Genomic DNA, 17636 nt, shown 5'->3' with positions numbered 1-17636 from the left:
AGTCTAAAAGAAGGACAGAGCCGGCAGTGAACCCACCTGCCAGACGGGATGCGATCATAATTTTAATAATAATGATAAATAACGGCATTTGGTAAGTGCTTACTACGTGCCAGGCACCGTACTAAGCCCCGGGGTGGATACAGGCAAATCGGGTTGGACACAGTCCTTGTCCCACTCGGGGCTCACAGTCGCAATTCCTGTTTTCTAGATGAGGTAACTGAGGACCAGAGAAGTGAAGTGGTCACACAGCAGACAAGTAGCAGAGTCAGGAACAGAAGTCATGACCTTCTGATTCCCAGGCCGGTGGTCTTGCCCCCTATGCCACGCTGCTTCTCCCGGTGCTCAGTCACCGGGCCGGGCCGGGCCGCGGTACCTGCTGGTGATCCCCGATGAGGATGAGATGCTGGCAGGCTTTGCTGAGGGTGGTGATGGTGTGCGACTCGAGCACCTCTGCCGCCTCCTCCACGATGACGATGCGGGGCTCCACCTTCTGCAGGATCTGGCGGTACTTCGCAGCACCTGGAATCGAGGGGACGCGAGAAGTCCGGCACGCGGGCGGAGAGCTCACCGAGGGGCTGGGGACCGGAGGAATCTCCCCCGTCCCATCCCCTCCCCGCAACAGGGACGGGCACCGAACCTGGGGCCTTTACCACGGCCTGAGTTTCGGCCGTTGGAGGACGCGACAGGTCAGAAATGGCCGGGGGTGCGAATCCTCAGCTACAGACCTCCTGACATTTTGGTTGCCACGAGGAACCTCAGAGGCACCCCGCTAGTTGGCAAGGGACATTTTTGTGTGGTATTCCTTAAGTCATCATCATCATCAATCGTATTTATTGAGCGCTTACTATGTGCAGAGCACTGTGCTAAGCGCTTGGGAAGTACAAATTGGCAACATAGAGAGACAGTCCCTACCCAACAGTGGGCTCGCAGTCTAAAAGGGGGAGACAGAGAACAAAACCAAACATACTAACAAAATAAAATAAATAGAATAGATATGCACGAGTAAAATAAATAAATAAATAAATACATAAATACATAAATAAATAAATACATACATACATACATAAATAAATAAATAAATAAATAAATAAATAAATAAATAAATAAATAAATGAATGAATGAATGAATGAAGTCCTTACTATGTGCCAGGCACTATTCTAAGCACTGGGGTAGACACAAGCTAATCAGATTGGACCCAGTCCTCGTCCCACAAGGGACTCTTGCTCTTAAACCCCATTTTACAGACATACCAACAAAATAAAATAAATAGAATAGCACAGCAACTCTTACGGGGCTCTGCACCCTTTGGAATTGAAGTGTTGACCAATTAGTTGAAGAAGGTGCCCTCTCTGGCCCGCTGCTCACGTACCTATGTGTAATTTTATTTATTAACGTCTGTCTCCCCCTCTAGACTGTAAGGTCAATCAATCAATCGTATTTATTGAGCGCATACTATGTGCAGAGCACTGTACTAAGCGCTTGGGAAGTACAAATTGGCAACACATAGATCATTGTGGGCAGGGACTGTGTCTGTTCTATTGCACTCTCCCGAGCGCTTAGTACAGTGCTCCGAGCACATTAAGCGCTCGATTGACTGACCGACCGAATGGCTCCCCTCGCCTCTGTCTCCCCCCCCGGATTGGACCCATTTTACAGATGAAGCAACTGAGGCTCAGAGAAGCGAAGCGATTCGCCCAAGTTCCCACGGCAGGCAAGCGGCGGAGCCGGGATTAGAACCCAGGTCCTCCCGACTGCCAGGCTTATGCTCCATCCTTTAGGCCCCGCTGCTTCTCAGGGGGCTCCCCCGGCACCCCCCTACCTGTGGTTGTCATCCCGACGACCTGGGCGTCCTTCAGGATGTAGAGATCTTCCTGTAACCTCAGCTCCGCCAGCCTTTCTGCCGAGGCCTGATACTGTTGTTCGTGGCTCAGGACCTTCCGGCGGATATCTCCTTGGTACATCTGCAGCCAAAGCCTTGGGGGGAGACAGAGGCGAGGGGAGTCGGGCAGTCAATCGAGCGCTTAATGTGCTCGGAGCACTGTACTAAGCGCTTGGGAGAGTACAACAGAACAGACACAGTCCCTGCCCACAACGACCTTACAGTCTAGAGGGGGAGACAGACGTTAATAAATAAAATTACACATAGGTACGTGAGCAGCAGGCCAAAGAGGGCATCTTCTTAAAGGGTTTAGAACAGTGCTTTGCACATAGTAAGCGCTTAATAAATGCCATTATTATTATTATTCTTCAACTAATTGGTCAACACTTAAATTCCAAAGGGTGCAGAGCCCCGTAAGAGTTGCTGTGCTATTCTATTTATTTCATTTTGTTAGTATGTTTGGTTTGGTTCCCTGTCTCCCCCTTTTAGACTGTGAGCCCACTGTTGGGTAGGGACTGTCTCTATATGTCGCCAACTTGGACTTCTCAAGCGCTTAGTACAGTGCTCTGCACACAGTAAGCGCTCAATAAATACGATTGATTGATTGTGCAGTTATACATATTTACTATTCTATTTATTTTGTTAATGATGTGTATCTAGACTGAGCCCCTTCATTCCTCTCCCCCTCATCCCCCTCTCCATCCCCCTCATCTTACCTCCTTCCCTTTCCCACAGCACCTGTATATATGTATATATGTTTGTACATATTTATTACTCTATTTTTTATCTATTCTATTTATTTTATTTTGTTAGTATGGTTTTGTTCTCTGTCTCCCCCTTTTAGACACAGTAAGCGCTCAATAAATACGATTGATTGATTGTGCAGTTATACATATTTACTATTCTATTTATTTTGTTAATGATGTGTATCTAGACTGAGCCCCTTCATTCCTCTCCCCCTCATCCCCCTCTCCATCCCCCTCATCTTACCTCCTTCCCTTTCCCACAGCACCTGTATATATGTATATATGTTTGTACATATTTATTACTCTATTTTTTATCTATTCTATTTATTTTATTTTGTTAGTATGGTTTTGTTCTCTGTCTCCCCCTTTTAGACTGTGAGCCCACTGCTTGGGTAGGGACTGTCTCTATATGTTGCCAACTTGTACTTCCCAAGCGCTTAGTACAGTGCTCTGCACACAGTAAGCGCTCAATAAATACGACTGATTGATCGATTGATCTAGCTTTATTTCTATTTATTCTGATGACTTGACACCTGTCCACATGTTTTGTTTTGTCGTCTGTCTCCCCCTTCTAGACTGTGAGCCCGTTGTCAGGTAGGGACCATCTCGATATGTTGCCAACTTGTACTTCCCAAGCACTTAGTACAGTGCTCTGCACACAGTACGTGCTCAATAAATACAACTGAATGAATGAGTGAATCAGTCAATCGTATTTATTGAGCGCTTACTGTGCTCAGGGCACTGTATTAAGTGCTTCGGAGAGTACGAGAAGCAGCGTGGCTTAGTGGAAAGAGCACAGGCTTGGGAGTCAGAGGATGTGGGTTCTAATCCCGCCTCCGCCACCTGACTGCTGTGTGACCTTGGGCAAGTCACTTGATTTCTCTGTGCCTCAGTTACCTCAACTGTTAAATGGGGATTAAAAGTGTGAGCCCCAGGTTGGACAACCTGATTATCCCGTATCAACCCCAGGGCTTAGAGCAGTGCTTGGCGCATAGGAAGAGCTTACAAATACCATAATTATTACTATTATTATGACACGCAGATACGTTCCCTGCTCATGAGTTTTCAGAAGAAGGAAAAGGTGTGAGACGAGGCTGGAGACGGGGAGGCCGACCAAGAGGCTGTTACACCAGTCGGCATCAAGGTTGCATTGGACTCCTCCTTGAGGGCAGGGGTCAGGCCTACTAATTCAATGTACTCTCTCGGTGGTCAGTAAGCACTCGCTCGATACTACCTATATATATATATGTTTGTACATATTTATTACTCTATTTATTTATCTTACTTGTACATATCTATTCTATTTATTTTATTTTGTTAGTATGTTTGGTTTTGTTCTCTGTCTCCCCCTTCTAGACTGTGAGCCCGCTGTTGGGTAGGGACCGTCTCTATGTGTCGCCGACTTGTACTTCCCAAGCGCGTAGTACAGTGTTCTGCACACAGTAAGCGCTCAATAGATTGATTGATTGATTTGACAGGGTGGGCAGAAAAGGGGAAGAAAAAAAAAATGAGGCAATAACAGGGCAGGGCTCAGGGAGGGGATGAATCCAGGTGAGTATTTACCTATAGAGTCGCCAGCGGGAATTGAGATCGAGCTGCCACAAATCCTGGATTTCCTTGGCCTCCGCCTCAGTCATTGTGTTCAGCTTGCGGAGTTCCAGCTTCACTTTCCGTTTCATTTTCTTCTTTTCAGTGCGCTGAGTCTACAATGAGAAGCACCAAACAGGGTGGTTGGTCAGAATCACTCTGTGGAAGCAGCGTCGTCTAGCAGACAGATCAAAGGCCTGGAAATCCAAGGAGACCTGGGTTCTAATCCTGCCTCCGCCACTCGTCTGCTTTGGGACTCTGGGCAAGCCACTTCACTTCTCTGTGCCTCAGTTACCTCATCTGGAAAATGGGGATTAAGACTGCGTGGGAAAGGGACTGTGTCCAACTTGACCACTCTGAGCCTACCAATCAATCAATCAATCGTATTTATTGAGCACTTACTGTGTGCAGAGCACTGTACTAAGCGCTTGGGAAGTACAAGTTGGCAACATACAGAGACAGTCCCTACCCAACAGTGGGCTCACAGTCTAAAAGGGGGAGACGGAGAACAAAACCAAACATACTAACAAAATAAAATAAATGGAATAGATATCAATCGATCAATCGATCGTATTTATTGAGCGCTGTGTGCAGAGCACTGTACTAAGCGCTTGGGAAGTACAAGTTGGCAACATATAGAGACAGTCCCTACCCGACAGTGGGCTCACAGTCTAAAAGGGGGAGACGGAGAACAAAACCATACTAACAAAATAAAATAGATATCAATCAATCGTATTTATTGAGCGCTGACTGTGTGCAGAGCACTGTACTAAGCGCTCTGTACAGTGTACAGGTCACTGTACCACGGTGCTTAGTACAGTGCCGGGCACAGAGGAAGCACTCAGTACCTTAAAAATAAAAAATAAAAATCACAGGCCCTTCAGGGCTTCTCACTAACACTAACAGCAGAGTGCACTACCCCTGTGCCACCCTGAATCCTTCGTCCCCAGGTCATCATCAATCGTATTTATTGAGCGCTTACTATGTGCAGAGCACTGTACTAAGCGCTTGGGAAGTACAAATTGGCAACATACAGAGCCAGTCCCTACCCAACAGTGGGCTCACAGTCTAGAAGATCGTATTTATGGACTGTGTGCAGAGCGCCAGACTAAGCGCTTGAGTCAGAGGTCACGGGTTCGAATCCCGGCTCTGCCAACTGTCAGCCGGGTGACTTTGGGCCAGTCACTTCACTTCTCTGGGCCTCAGTTCCCTCATCTGTAAAATGGGGTTTAAGACTGTGAGTCCCACATGGGACAACCCCATCACCTCGTATCCTTCCCAGCGCTTAGAACACTGCTTTGCTCATAGTAAGCGCTTAACAAATACCGGACAACCCGATCACCTCGTATCCTTCCCAGCGCTTAGAACAGTGCTTTGCACATAGTAAGCGCTTAACAAATACCAAAATTATTATTATTATCATCGGTCAATCGGTTAAGAAGCCCTTTTAGACTGTGAGCCCACTGTTGGGTAGGGACTGTCTCTATGTGATGCCAATTTGTACTTCCCAAGCGCTTAGTACAGTGCTCTGCACATAGTAAGCGCTCAATAAATACGATTGATTGATTGATTGATTGATTGATTAAGACGGTGTTTCCTCAATTGCGGCTGCAGAGCCACGAGGCAAGTGGAACTCCAGGTAACGGCGGAGATGAGCGCGGCTGCGTCCTGTTTGCCAGCCTCGGGTCTCCCCCAGAAATACCGGCTCTCCTCCGCGCCCCTCTCTGAGAGGGGGTCTCCCCGAGAAGGCTCACCTCCCATTCTCCAGCCCCCTGCCCCGACGGCTCAGCCGCTCCAGAGCCCAGGTTGTCCAGTCTCATGGCCAACAGGGCTTTCGCCAGCTCCTGCACGGCCCCATCCTCCTCCTTCCTCCTGTGCCGAGGTCTGATGGTCTCCTCCTCGTCCTCGATCACCCGGTCGGCTTGAATCAGGTCAGCCTCCTCCGGAATCTCGATCAGTGCTTCCTCCTCCTCACCGTCCTCCTCTTCTTCCTTTTCTGGTTGAGCTGAGGAAGGAATTATCCGAGAGAGAGATGGGGTGTTTTCTGGCAGGGAAGTGAGACTGCAAGCTCTGGGGAGAGGCGGGTCACAGAGCTTTGAAATGTTTTACACTGTGAGCCCACTGTTGGGTAGGGACTGCCTCTATATGTTGCCAATTTGGACTTCCCAAGCGCTTAGTACAGTGCTATGCACATAGTAAGCGCTCAATAAATACGATTGATGATGATGATTCCTCCCCCCTCCATTCCCCCGCCTTACCTCCTTCCCCTCCCCACAGCACCTGTATATATGTATATATATATTTGTACGTATTTATTACTCTATTTTATTTGTACATGTTTATTCTATTTATTTTATTTTGTTAATATGTTTTGTTTTGTTCTCTGTCTCCCCCTTCTAGACTGCGAGCCCACTGTTGGGTAGGGACTGTCTCTATATGTTGCCAATTTGGACTTCCCAAGCGCTTAGTACAGTGCTCTGCACATAGTAAGCGCTCAATAAATACGATTGATGATGATGATTCCTCCCCCCTCCATTCCCCCCGCCTTACCTCCTTCCCCTCCCCACAGCACCTGTATATATGTATATATATATATTTGTACGTATTTATTACTCTATTTTATTTGTACATGTTTATTCTATTTATTTTATTTTGTTAATATGTTTTGTTTTGTTCTCTGTCTCCCCCTTCTAGACTGCGAGCCCACTGTTGGGTAGGGACTGTCTCTATATGTTGCCAATTTGTACTTCCCAAGCACTTAGTACAGTGCTCTGCACATAGTAAGCGCTCAATAAATACGATTGATGATGATGATTCCTCCCCCCTCCATTCCCCCCGCCTTACCTCCTTCCCCTCCCCACAGCACCTGTATATATGTATATATATATTTGTACGTATTTATTACTCTATTTATTTTATTTGTACATGTTTATTCTATTTATTTTATTTTGTTAATATGTTTTGTTTTGTTCTCTGTCTCCCCCTTCTAAACTGCGAGCCCACTGTTGGGTAGGGACTGTCTCTATATGTTGCCAATTTGGACTTCCCAAGCGCTTAGTACAGTGCTCTGCACATAGTAAGCGCTCAATAAATACGACTGATGATGATGATTCCTCCCCCTCTCCATCCCCCACCGCCTTACCTCCTTCCCCTCCCCACAGCACCTGTATATATGTATATATATTTGTACGCATTTATTACTCTATTTTATTTGTACATGTTTATTCTATTTATTTTATTTTGTTAATATGTTTTGTTCTCTGTCTCCCCCTTCTAGACTGCAAGCCCACTGTTGGGTAGGGACCGTCTCTACATGTTGCCAACCTGTACTTCCCAAGCGCTTAGTCCAGTGCTCTGCACACAGTAAGCGCTCAATAAATACAATGGAATGAATGAATGAATGAATTTGTGAAGCAGCGTGGCCTAGTGGATAGGGCATGGGTCTAGGCGTCAGAAGGGCCTGGGTTCGAATCCCAGCTCCGCCGCTTGTCTGCTGGGACAAGTCGCTTCACTTCTCTGGGCCTCAGTTACCTCATCTGTAAAATGGGGAATTAGGACTGTAAACCCCATGAGGGTCACGGTCTGTGTCCAACCTGATTTGCTTTATCTACCCCAGCGCTTAGTACTGTGCCCGGCACATAGTGAGGACTTAACAAAGCCCATTTAAAAAAAAAAAAGATGGATTTTGCCCTCCCCAACCATGGCGGTCATTACTCTAGACTGTGAGCCCGCTGTTGGGTAGGGACCGTCTCTATATGTTGCCAACTTGTACTTCCAAAGCACTTAGTACAGTGCTGTGCACACAGTAAGCGCTCAATAAATACGATTGAATGAATGAATGAAATACTCTCTTACCTGCATTCTCAGCACCTGCTGGTGAAGACGGGGCCGCGCTTTGAGTGAAAGCAGTGAAACCCAGGCCCAGCCATTCCAGGATCATTGACTGTTTATAACCCCGACAGTAAAACCACTCGATATCCTAAAGGAGGGAAGAGGAAGAAGCCATGAGCATCCCCCGGACTTGCTTACTACTCTCAGTAGAGAGTCAGGGCCTGGAATGCCCTCCCTCCGCACATCCGCCAAGCTAGCTCTCTTCCTCCCTTCAAAGCCCTACTGAAATCAATCAATCAATCAATCGTATTTATTGAGCGCTTACTATGTGCAGAGCACTGTACTAAGCGCTTGGGAAGTACAAATTGGCAACACATAGAGACAGTCCCTACCCAACAGTGGACTCACAGTCTAAAAGGGGGAGACAGAGAACCGAACCAAACATACCAACAAAATAAAATAAATAGGATAGAAATGTACAAGTAAAATACATAAATAAATAAATAAATAAATAAATAGAGTAATAAATATGTACTGAAATACTGAAAGCTCACCTCCTCCAGGAGGCCTTCCCACACTGAGCCCCCTCCTTCCTCTCCCTCTCCTCCCCTTCCCCATCCCCCCCGCCTTACCTCCTTCCCCTCCCCACAGCACCTGGATACAGGTATATATGTTTGTACAGATTTATTACTCTATTTTATTTGTACATATTTATTCTATTCATTTTATTTTCTTAACATGTTTTGTTTTGTTGTCTGTCTCCCCTTTCTAGACTGTGAGCCCGCTGTTGGGTAGGGACCGTCTCTATCTGTTGCCAACTTGTACTTCCCAAGCGCTTAGTCCAGTGCTCTGCACACAGTAAGCGCTCAATAAATACGACTGAGGGGATGAAAGAACACATTCAGATTCTCACTTACGAATCCCCACAGGCTACCTGGCTTGTTGTCCCCAAGCCACCCACTAACTGCCACGCCAGCCAACGTGCTGCCACTCTGGAGCGGGTCCCACCTGAAAGTTACCCGTCCCCCAACCCCGCCGAAGCCCGCGGGGAGTCGGCGACAGAGCCGACGGGAATGCTCTGGATTCCCTGGGAATAACCCACTCCCCACTTACCGGTCCATTCATGAGGCTGTTCCAGTGGTGGGGGGCGATGTATTTCTCCAGATGCCTCTCGTGCAGGACTCCGCTGGTGGCACACTCCAAATGCTGGGACCCCTTGCGGAGCTCCTGCTCAGACTGCTTCATCTGGGTCATGATCTGGCCGGGGGGGAAAATGGGACAGTCTGGGAAGCGGCACCAACCCCCTCAGAACTGGGAAGGGTGGAGGGTGGGTGAGCTATGCAGAGCAGGGAGAGGGCACCGGCCACGGACAGGAACAACGTGGCCTGGTGGGTAGAACCCGGGCCTGGCAGACACAATTGAGGAAACACCGTCTTAACCGGCTGACTGATCTGTGGAGGACCTGGGGACGAAGGATTCAGGGGGGCACAGGGGTAGTGCACTTTGCTGTTAGTGTTACTGAGAATCCCTGAAGCGCCCGTGATTTTTATTTTTGAAGCCTCTGGACTTCAGTTCTCTCATCTGTAAAACGGGGACTAAGACTGTGAGCCCCATGTGGGCCGGGGACTGTGTTAGCTCGTACCCCACCAAGTACTACAATTAGCATTACTATTAGGTAGCCTGCCCTGCAGCCTGAAGCACAGGATTCACGGGCCTGGTTTCCAACCACAGTGGCGGTGTGGGAAGAGTACTGGGGCTGGGATTCAGGAATCCCGGGTTCTTCTCCCAGCTCTGGCCTGCTGTGTGACCTTGGGCAAGTCACTTTCCTCTTTGGATCGCAGTTTCCTCACCTGTAAAATGGGGATAAGGTACATGGCTCACCGTACCTCGTTCTTGCCTGTCCCGCCATCGACCCCCGGCCCACGTCATCCCCCGGGCCTGGAATGCCCTCCCTCTGCCCATCCGCCAAGCTAGCTCTCTTCCTCCCTTCAAGGCCCTGCTGAGAGCTCACCTCCTCCAGGAGGCCTTCCCAGACTGAGCCCCTTCCTTCCTCTCCCCCTCGCCCCCCTCTCCATCCCCCCCATCTTACCTCCTTCCCTTCCCCACAGCACCTGTATATATGTATATATGTTTGTACATATTTATTACTCTATTTATTTATTTTACTTGTACATATCTATTCTATTTATTTTGTTAGTATGTTTGGTGTTGTTCTCTGTCTCCCCCTTTTAGACTGTGAGCCCACTGTTGGGTAGGGACTGTCTCTATATGTTGCCAATTTATACTTCCCAAGTGCTTAGTACAGTGCTCTGCACATAGTAAGCGCTCAATAAATACGATTGATGATGATGATGGCGGCTCTCCCTAGCTCTCAAACTGTCAGCTCTGAGTGGGACAGGGGTTAATGTCTGTTGGATTATCTCGTATCTACTCCAGCGCTCAGCCCAGAGATTGGCACACAGTAAGCGATCAACCAATACCAATACAAGCGCCGCCATCATCCCGATGTGTAGGAGCCGAGGACGTAAGAGAAGAAGCAGGGCACTAGCGAAGGGGAGGGAGAAAGCATGGATCCGAGGAGTCCCGGTCTAGAAAGCCGGACTCCTCGCTACAGGACGGCCTCCCGAAGCCAGCTGGAAGTCTGGACGTACGTTCATGTAGGCCCTGCGGAGGTGCATGGGGAGATTTCGGCGAAATTCTCGCTTGTTCCTCAGCTCTCTCAGGGTAAACTGCTTCAGGATCTCACTGCTGCTCCTTCCGCCTACCCGCACGATGCTGCTTTTCTGACACTTGTATATTCCTGGGAGGGAAGGGGAAATGAAAGAGGTGAGAGGTGTCATCTCGGCTCTCCTTTGGAGACTGCAGCTCTCTCAGCTTTTCCCTGCCCCGTCACTAGCCGACGCGTTCGGCAAATTCCCTTCGCCGTTTGAGGAAAGGGCTCTCTCTGGCTTTCTGCGACTTCTTGCTCCACAGACCTTACCTTCCAGGAACTGGTCGAGGGCGTGGTTGGTGTAACAGACCACCAGGATGGGGAACTTCTGGACGTTGATCTGCCACACGTGCTCGTTAGTCAGAAGGGCCTGGACAATCTTCAGCCCCACGTAGGTCTTCCCTGCAACATAAGGTGGGGGGCAAAGAGGCAAGGATTCAGAGGCCATTTCCAACCTGCTCTCGGCTTCAAAGTTCACTGCGGTGGAAACCAAAGCCGTAAGCACAGAGAGAGATAAAAGACGTATTGGAGTTCCACGTTTTCATGGGAAAGGAGAGAGGAAAACTAGTGTGGACAGCATGCATCCAGGAAGCAGTCACAAGCAATCGCAGCTGGACCATGGGCCTGCCGCTGACTGAAATTTTTGATGGATCACTGCGCTTTTCGGCCTTACGGTTTACTGTCCAAGCCAAGTGAGGAGTAACACTTGCTTGGGGAATAATAATAACAATAATAATAATGGTATTTATTACCTGTGGTATTGTGGTATTTGTGGTATTTATTATTTACGACTTCTACGCAAGATGAATCTAACAGTCCTTTCCCATTTTAGGGTAGCACCCCCCACCCACTAAGGGTCTTCTGTTGGGAAAGCAAGACTAGGGGGTTACTACTACTACTACAGGGAAGCAGCGTGGTTTAGCGGCAAGAGCACGGGTTTGGGAGTCAGAAGTCGTGGGTTCCAATCCCGACTCTGCCGCTTGCCAGCTGTGTGACTTTGGGTAAGTCGTTTAACTTCTCTGCGCCCGTTACCTCATCTGTAAAATGGGGATGAAGACTGTGAGCCCCACGTGGGGCAACCTGATTACCCTGTATCTACCCCAGCGCTTAGAACAGTGCTTGGCACATAGGAAGTACGTAACAAATACCATAATTATTATTATTATTATTGTTATTTACGGCTCGGGCCCAATCCGGCCGGGATCTGAGCGTTGAGCAAAGTATAGCATCTCACCTGTCCCCGGAGGTCCCTGAATGATAGCCAGTTCCCGAGTGAGCGCGAACTGTAGGGCCTCCATCTGGGACTCATCTAACTTCAGGGCTTCTCTGGAGGGCCACTGAGCGGGGTCTAGGATATTAATTTTGGGTCCCGTCACCTCCTCGGTGTACCTCGGGGATTCCCCGTCGGTAGGAGGATTATCCAACAGGGGAGTCAGGTCGTATCTGCCCCCCATTAGCAGGTACTGGGGCGCCCTCACGTCAGTTCTGCACTCCACGATATTCTTCTGAAAGGGGACGTCCTCCTCCTGAATCTCCTGCAGGCCCTCCAGGACGTGCCTGTAGGCCTCAAAGTACGCCGTGGTCTCCACCATGAGGAAGGAGTCCGAGGGCTGGACGTCGGCGAGGAGCGGCTGGCTCTGCTCGTTGAAGCACAGCTGCACGATCCCGTTGCAGAGGTCTTCGGGGTCCCGGTTCGACACGGTGGCAAAGAGAAAGGTCTCGAAGTTGTCCTTGGACATGCAGACCAGGGAACCGTACAGCAAACGCTTGGAATTCTGCCAGCGGATGAACTTCAGGGGCTTGGTGTCAAACTGCACCTTGTACACGATGCCGGAAGAGGAGCACAGGGGCGTGACGATCCTCGTGTCGAAGTAGATTCGGATGTCGTCAAACTTCCTCTTCCTCAGGCCCTGGTCCTCGAAGCTCTGGAGCAGTTCCAGAATTCCTTCCCTCAGGGGCCGGACGAAGTCTTCTCGCAGGAGCCGGAAATGAGTGTCCAAGTAGACGCCGGTGCTCTCGTACCTGCCCACGATGATGTTGGGGCGGAGAAAGGGTTTTTCATCCAGGTGCACTTCGTTGTACGAAGGGTAGATTGTCATCGTGCGGTAGCTTTCCTCCTGACCGTCCCCCTGAGGGTGCACGAGCGTGTAGGTGTCCACTTTCAGCGTGCCCTCCCGCTTCCTCTCCTGCAAATGCTCCAGGATGGTTTGGATTTTCTCCAGGTTCTTCTCCGCCTCCTCCTCGATGTCCACCCCGGAAGCTCGCAGGGCGTTGAGGGAGGCCGGCAAGATGGAGATCAACATGGAGGTCTCCTGCACGGAGCTGGCCGGGTAGACGCTGACCAGGTCCTGGAGCAGGGAGATGATGTTGCCGATGTGCTCCGGGTACTGGTGGCGCACGGCGGGGCTGGGCTCGGTGATCATGCCGGCCACGTACTGCGGCAGGCACACCCTGAGGAAGTTGGAGTTCTTCACCAAGCCCAGGAGGTGGAGGACGCTCTGTCTGTCCATCTTGGAGCTGCAGGCCTTCCGAAACACCTGGAGCAGGAGCGTCAGGAAGTTGGGTTTCAGGGAGGCCTGGGACAACAGCTCCTTCAGCCCCAAGCTGGAGGCCAGCGTGATGACCACCTCGGAGGGGTCCTTCTGAAGGAGGCCTTCCAGGAATTTGTAGCCGATCCGTCTCACTTGCTGAGGCGGTTCGCCGGCCTCGGGCCGCGGACTCCAGTGCTGAGGGGGATCCTGCTGAAAATGGAGGTGCCCGGCGGGCGGGGGCCTTCGCTCCCTCCCATCCCAATTCTCGTTTCTCCTTCTGGCCTCGTGCTCCGGATAGTTCCTCTGCCCTCTGGCTTCACCGTTGGCCTGGCCACCCTGGTTTCTCCTCCCCTGGTGGGGATTCCTCCCCATAGCCCCAAAACGCTCTTCCCTTTGCCAGCGAGGGACAAGGTTATTGTTAGCTCTGGGATCCCTTCTGGGCTGATCTGCTCCTCTGGGAGCACGGGCCTGTGGGTTGTGGGCCCAGTTTCTTCCCCTCTGGGGAATTCCTCCATCCATCTGGCCTGAAAAAAAAAAAAAAAAGGAAATATTCCATGAGGAGGAGGTTCCTGAACAGTAAAGCAAGGGGCAAGGCCCCTTGCACCAAGGCTTCGCCTAGGAACACGCTCTCACTATTTTCCACTCAAATTGTGCAACTAATGGTTTAATTTGCTAGTAGTGGGAGGGAAGAAGGCCTACTCCTAGTCATGAGGGGACCCGGTGGGAGCAAGTCCTGAAGAGTGCTGAGGAGACGGAGGTGGAGAAATCCTGATCATGAAAATGTTAAAAAAAAATTCAGAAAGTAATAAAGTAAAATAAAATAGGCCAAACCTCCATATCATGAGGGCTTAGAAGCTTTTTAAAAAACTTTTCGAAGTGCAGGGTACAATAAAACATAATCCCTTATTAAAATACGCTCCCTTGAGCCATGCTTCTTCTTTCTCCATGGCCTTCTTGTATTTCAAGGTTTTGGGTTTTTTTTTTTCTGAACGGCATTTGTTAAGTGCTTACTATGTGCCAGGCACTATACTAAGCGTTGGAGTAGATACAAGCTAATCAAGTTGGACAGAGTCCCTGTCCCACAAAGGGCTCACAGTCTTGGTAATTTAAGGTCCTAAATACGAGAAATTATACTGGGCTCCTTCTCTCCTCCTACTCTATTCTCAGTCCCCCAGCTACGGTTCAACCAGAACCTTCTATGAGGTGGTATCTCTTGATTTTTAAAACTCTAGCCCATCAATATCAAGTTACAGTTATTTCAGGTGTTGAAGCGGCACCCAAAACAGTTCCTTGAACTTGGCCCAGAATCTGCAAGATAATTTTTCAAAGCTAAAGGACTGACTTGACTGTTAGAACTTAGCGTGTGCCTGTGTTAACACACAGCCAGGTCTACACATTTGAAAAATAGTAACAACAACTTAGTACAGTGCTTTGCACACAGTAAGAGCTCGGTAAATATGATTGAGTGAATGAATGTTAAGTGCTTACTATGTGCCAAGCACTGGGGTAATTGGGTTGGACAGAGACCCTGTCCTAAGGGAGGCATACAGTAGGAGGGTGTGAATAGGTGTTGAATCCCCATTTTACAGATGAAGAAACTCGAAGCACAGAGAAATCAAGTGACTTGCCCAAGATCACCCAGAGGGCACGTGGCAGAGCCAGGATTAGATCAGTACATATTTACATATTCTATTTATTTTATTTTGTTCATATGTTTTGTTTTGTTGTCTGTCTCCCCCTTCTAGACTGTGAGCCCGCTGTTGGGTAGGGACCGCCTCTATATGTTGCCAACTTGTACTTCCCAAGCGCTTAGTACAGTGCTCTGCTCACAGTAAGCGGTCAATAAATACGACTGAATGAATGAATGAATGACGCTCCGGTCCTCTGAATCCCAGGCCAACCCATGCTCCTTCTATTAGGCCATATTGCTTCTCCTGAAAAAACCCCAAATTAAAAAATGGAAAAAATTGTAATGTCATGGTAGTACTGACCCATTCCCATGAGATGTATCTCTCCAAACACTAACACTGATCTCAAGGACTAGGGACCAAACCAAAAGAAACTGTGAGAGTCAGTTTGATCCACTGGGCTGGAACAAGGAGCTAGGATTAAAGAGTCTGGGATGTACTCCTGGATCTGCCCCTAGGTAAATGAATGATCTTGGCCAAATTATTTAATCCTCTCTCGGGTCTCACATTCCTCCTATAAAATGGAGAACAAGGGACTTAACTCAGAGAGGGCTGACATGACCGTTAAAAAAAAATTGTAAAGTGATCCAAAAGCACAAATTAACTACAAAAGTACCACATTTGAAGGGCTGATGAAAATATAGCCAAAAAGCATTTTTCATGGCTGAATGCCATGACATATTTGCTTAAAAATGAGCAAACAAATATTAATGTGGATTCTGCTTTTAAAGAGTTTTTTTTCAAAAGCAAATACATGATGTAACAGAAAGAGCAACAAAATATACAAAACACTGAATACAGCTGGACTTAAAATCAATCAATCATATTTACTGAGCACTATGTGCAGAGCACCGTACTAAGCACTCGGGAGAGTACAACAGAGTTGGCAGACATGTTCCCTGCCCACAATGAGCTTAAATCTTTTAAACTATCATTTTTCCATAATCACGTTTTACTCTCCTGAGGCAACAATACTTTGTAAAATCAATTGTGAATTGAGCTAAATGTTTAATATTTTTACCTAATTAAATCTCTCCTACACCCAGAGAGTTTATTTCTTCCCATTCCCACAACACCAACACAGATGGATGGATTTAAATCAATCTCATGAAAAAATACCACCACCCAGCCTGTCAATCAACCAAACTGCCCTTAATCAATCAACGGTATCTGTTGAGTGCTGTGTTCTGAGCATTATACTAAGCGCTTGACACTTTATATGCCCCCCTCCCGCCACCCCGCAAGACTGTGAGCTCGTTGTGGGCAGGGATTGTCACTTTTTATTGTTGTACTGTACTTTCCCAAGCTCTTAGTGCAGTGCTCTGCACACAGTAAGAACTTAATAAATACGGCTGATTGAATGACTACTTACGGGAAGAAGTCCACTCCCTCCCCCAATACAGAAGGTTGTATATATGTATATATGTTTGTACATATTTATTACTCTATTTATTTATTTATTTTACTTGCACATATCTATTCTATTTATTTTATTTTGTTAGTATGTTTGGTTTTGTTCTCTGTCTCCCCCTTTTAGACTGTGAGCCCACTGTTGGGTAGGGACTGTCTCTATATGTTGCCAATTTGTACTTCCCAAGCGCTTAGTACAGTGCTCTGCACATAGTAAGCGCTCAATAAATACGATTGATGATGACGATGATGAAGGTTGGAAGCAAATGAAAAGAAGCATCCCTGGAATCACCATGCTCATTCCAGAGAGACTGTTATTTGGAAGTCATTTTATTTCTGAGGATAGGAAACAAGACCACGCTGCTCTTGTAACCCCTGAATCTCCCATCGCCGCTCTGAGAAGGCCAAGTGAACCTAACACAGTTACTCTCTTTGCAAGGTGAGTGGGGTAGGCTGACACTTTTGAGAAGAATGATTTAGGCTGCAGTCAGGAAGCGAGGAATTTTCCATACTTGGGGGGCAACAGTATTTACCTCTCTGATTCGGCTGCCTGGGTGGGACATCAATCCCAAGTGGCCTTCCATCCATTCCTGAGAGTCACTGGAGCTCCCTGATGCGCAGGTGATTTCTGCAGAAGGTCAGCAGAGGTTAGGAGGTTTGGCCCACGCAGGATGTCTCTAACACTACTTCATAATGAGAAGCCGTGTGGCCTAGTGGATAGGGCCTGGGGCTGGGAGTCGGAAGGCCCTGGGTTCTAATTCCAGCTCTGCCCTTTGTCTGCTCTTGAAGAGTGAGGAAATAGGGACTGACCTTTTTTTTTTAGAAGACGTGATCTGGCCAGCAGAGTGAAGTATGGACCGGAGTGGGGAGAGACAGGAAGCAGGGAGGTCAGCAGGGAGGCTGATGCAGCAGCCAAGTTGGGATAGGATAAGCGTTTGGTAGTGACAGTCTGGGGAGAGGAAAGGGTGTGACCTTGAGCAAGTCACGCCGCTTCTCTGGGCCTCAGTTTCCTCCTCTCTAAAATGGGGATTGAGACTGTGAGCCCCATGTAGGACAAGGATTATGTCCAACCTGATTAGCTCAGTGGATAGACCACAGGCCTGGGAGTCAGAAGGTCAAGGATTCTAATCCCGGCTGTCACTGGTCTGCTGTGTGATCTTGGGCAAGTCACTTCATTCTCTGGGCCTCAGTCACCTCATCGGTAAAATGGGTAAAATGGGTCTTAAGTGATAAGACTGTGAGCCCCATGTGGG

General features: G+C 48.4%; 1 protein-coding gene across 1 annotated transcript in view; it reads right to left on the bottom strand.

The window, feature by feature from the left end:
- The window catches only part of ZNFX1 (zinc finger NFX1-type containing 1), a 29242-nt gene that overhangs the window by 8070 nt on the left and 3536 nt on the right, over positions 1-17636 (bottom strand). The window contains 10 exon segments of the mRNA XM_038749935.1: positions 374-519; positions 1821-1975; positions 4190-4329; positions 5968-6218; positions 8069-8192; positions 9158-9301; positions 10696-10844; positions 11025-11156; positions 11989-13809; positions 16917-17011. Coding sequence (XP_038605863.1) covers positions 374-519; positions 1821-1975; positions 4190-4329; positions 5968-6218; positions 8069-8192; positions 9158-9301; positions 10696-10844; positions 11025-11156; positions 11989-13809; positions 16917-16971 — 3117 coding nt within the window. The 5' untranslated portion in view covers positions 16972-17011.

The sequence above is a fragment of the Tachyglossus aculeatus genome, chromosome 8 (genome assembly GCF_015852505.1).
Source record: "Tachyglossus aculeatus isolate mTacAcu1 chromosome 8, mTacAcu1.pri, whole genome shotgun sequence".
In the NCBI taxonomy this organism is placed as follows: Eukaryota; Metazoa; Chordata; class Mammalia; order Monotremata; family Tachyglossidae; genus Tachyglossus; species Tachyglossus aculeatus.
The sequence above is the reverse complement of the archived record's forward strand: the minus strand, read 5'-3'. Positions and strand labels throughout refer to the sequence as shown.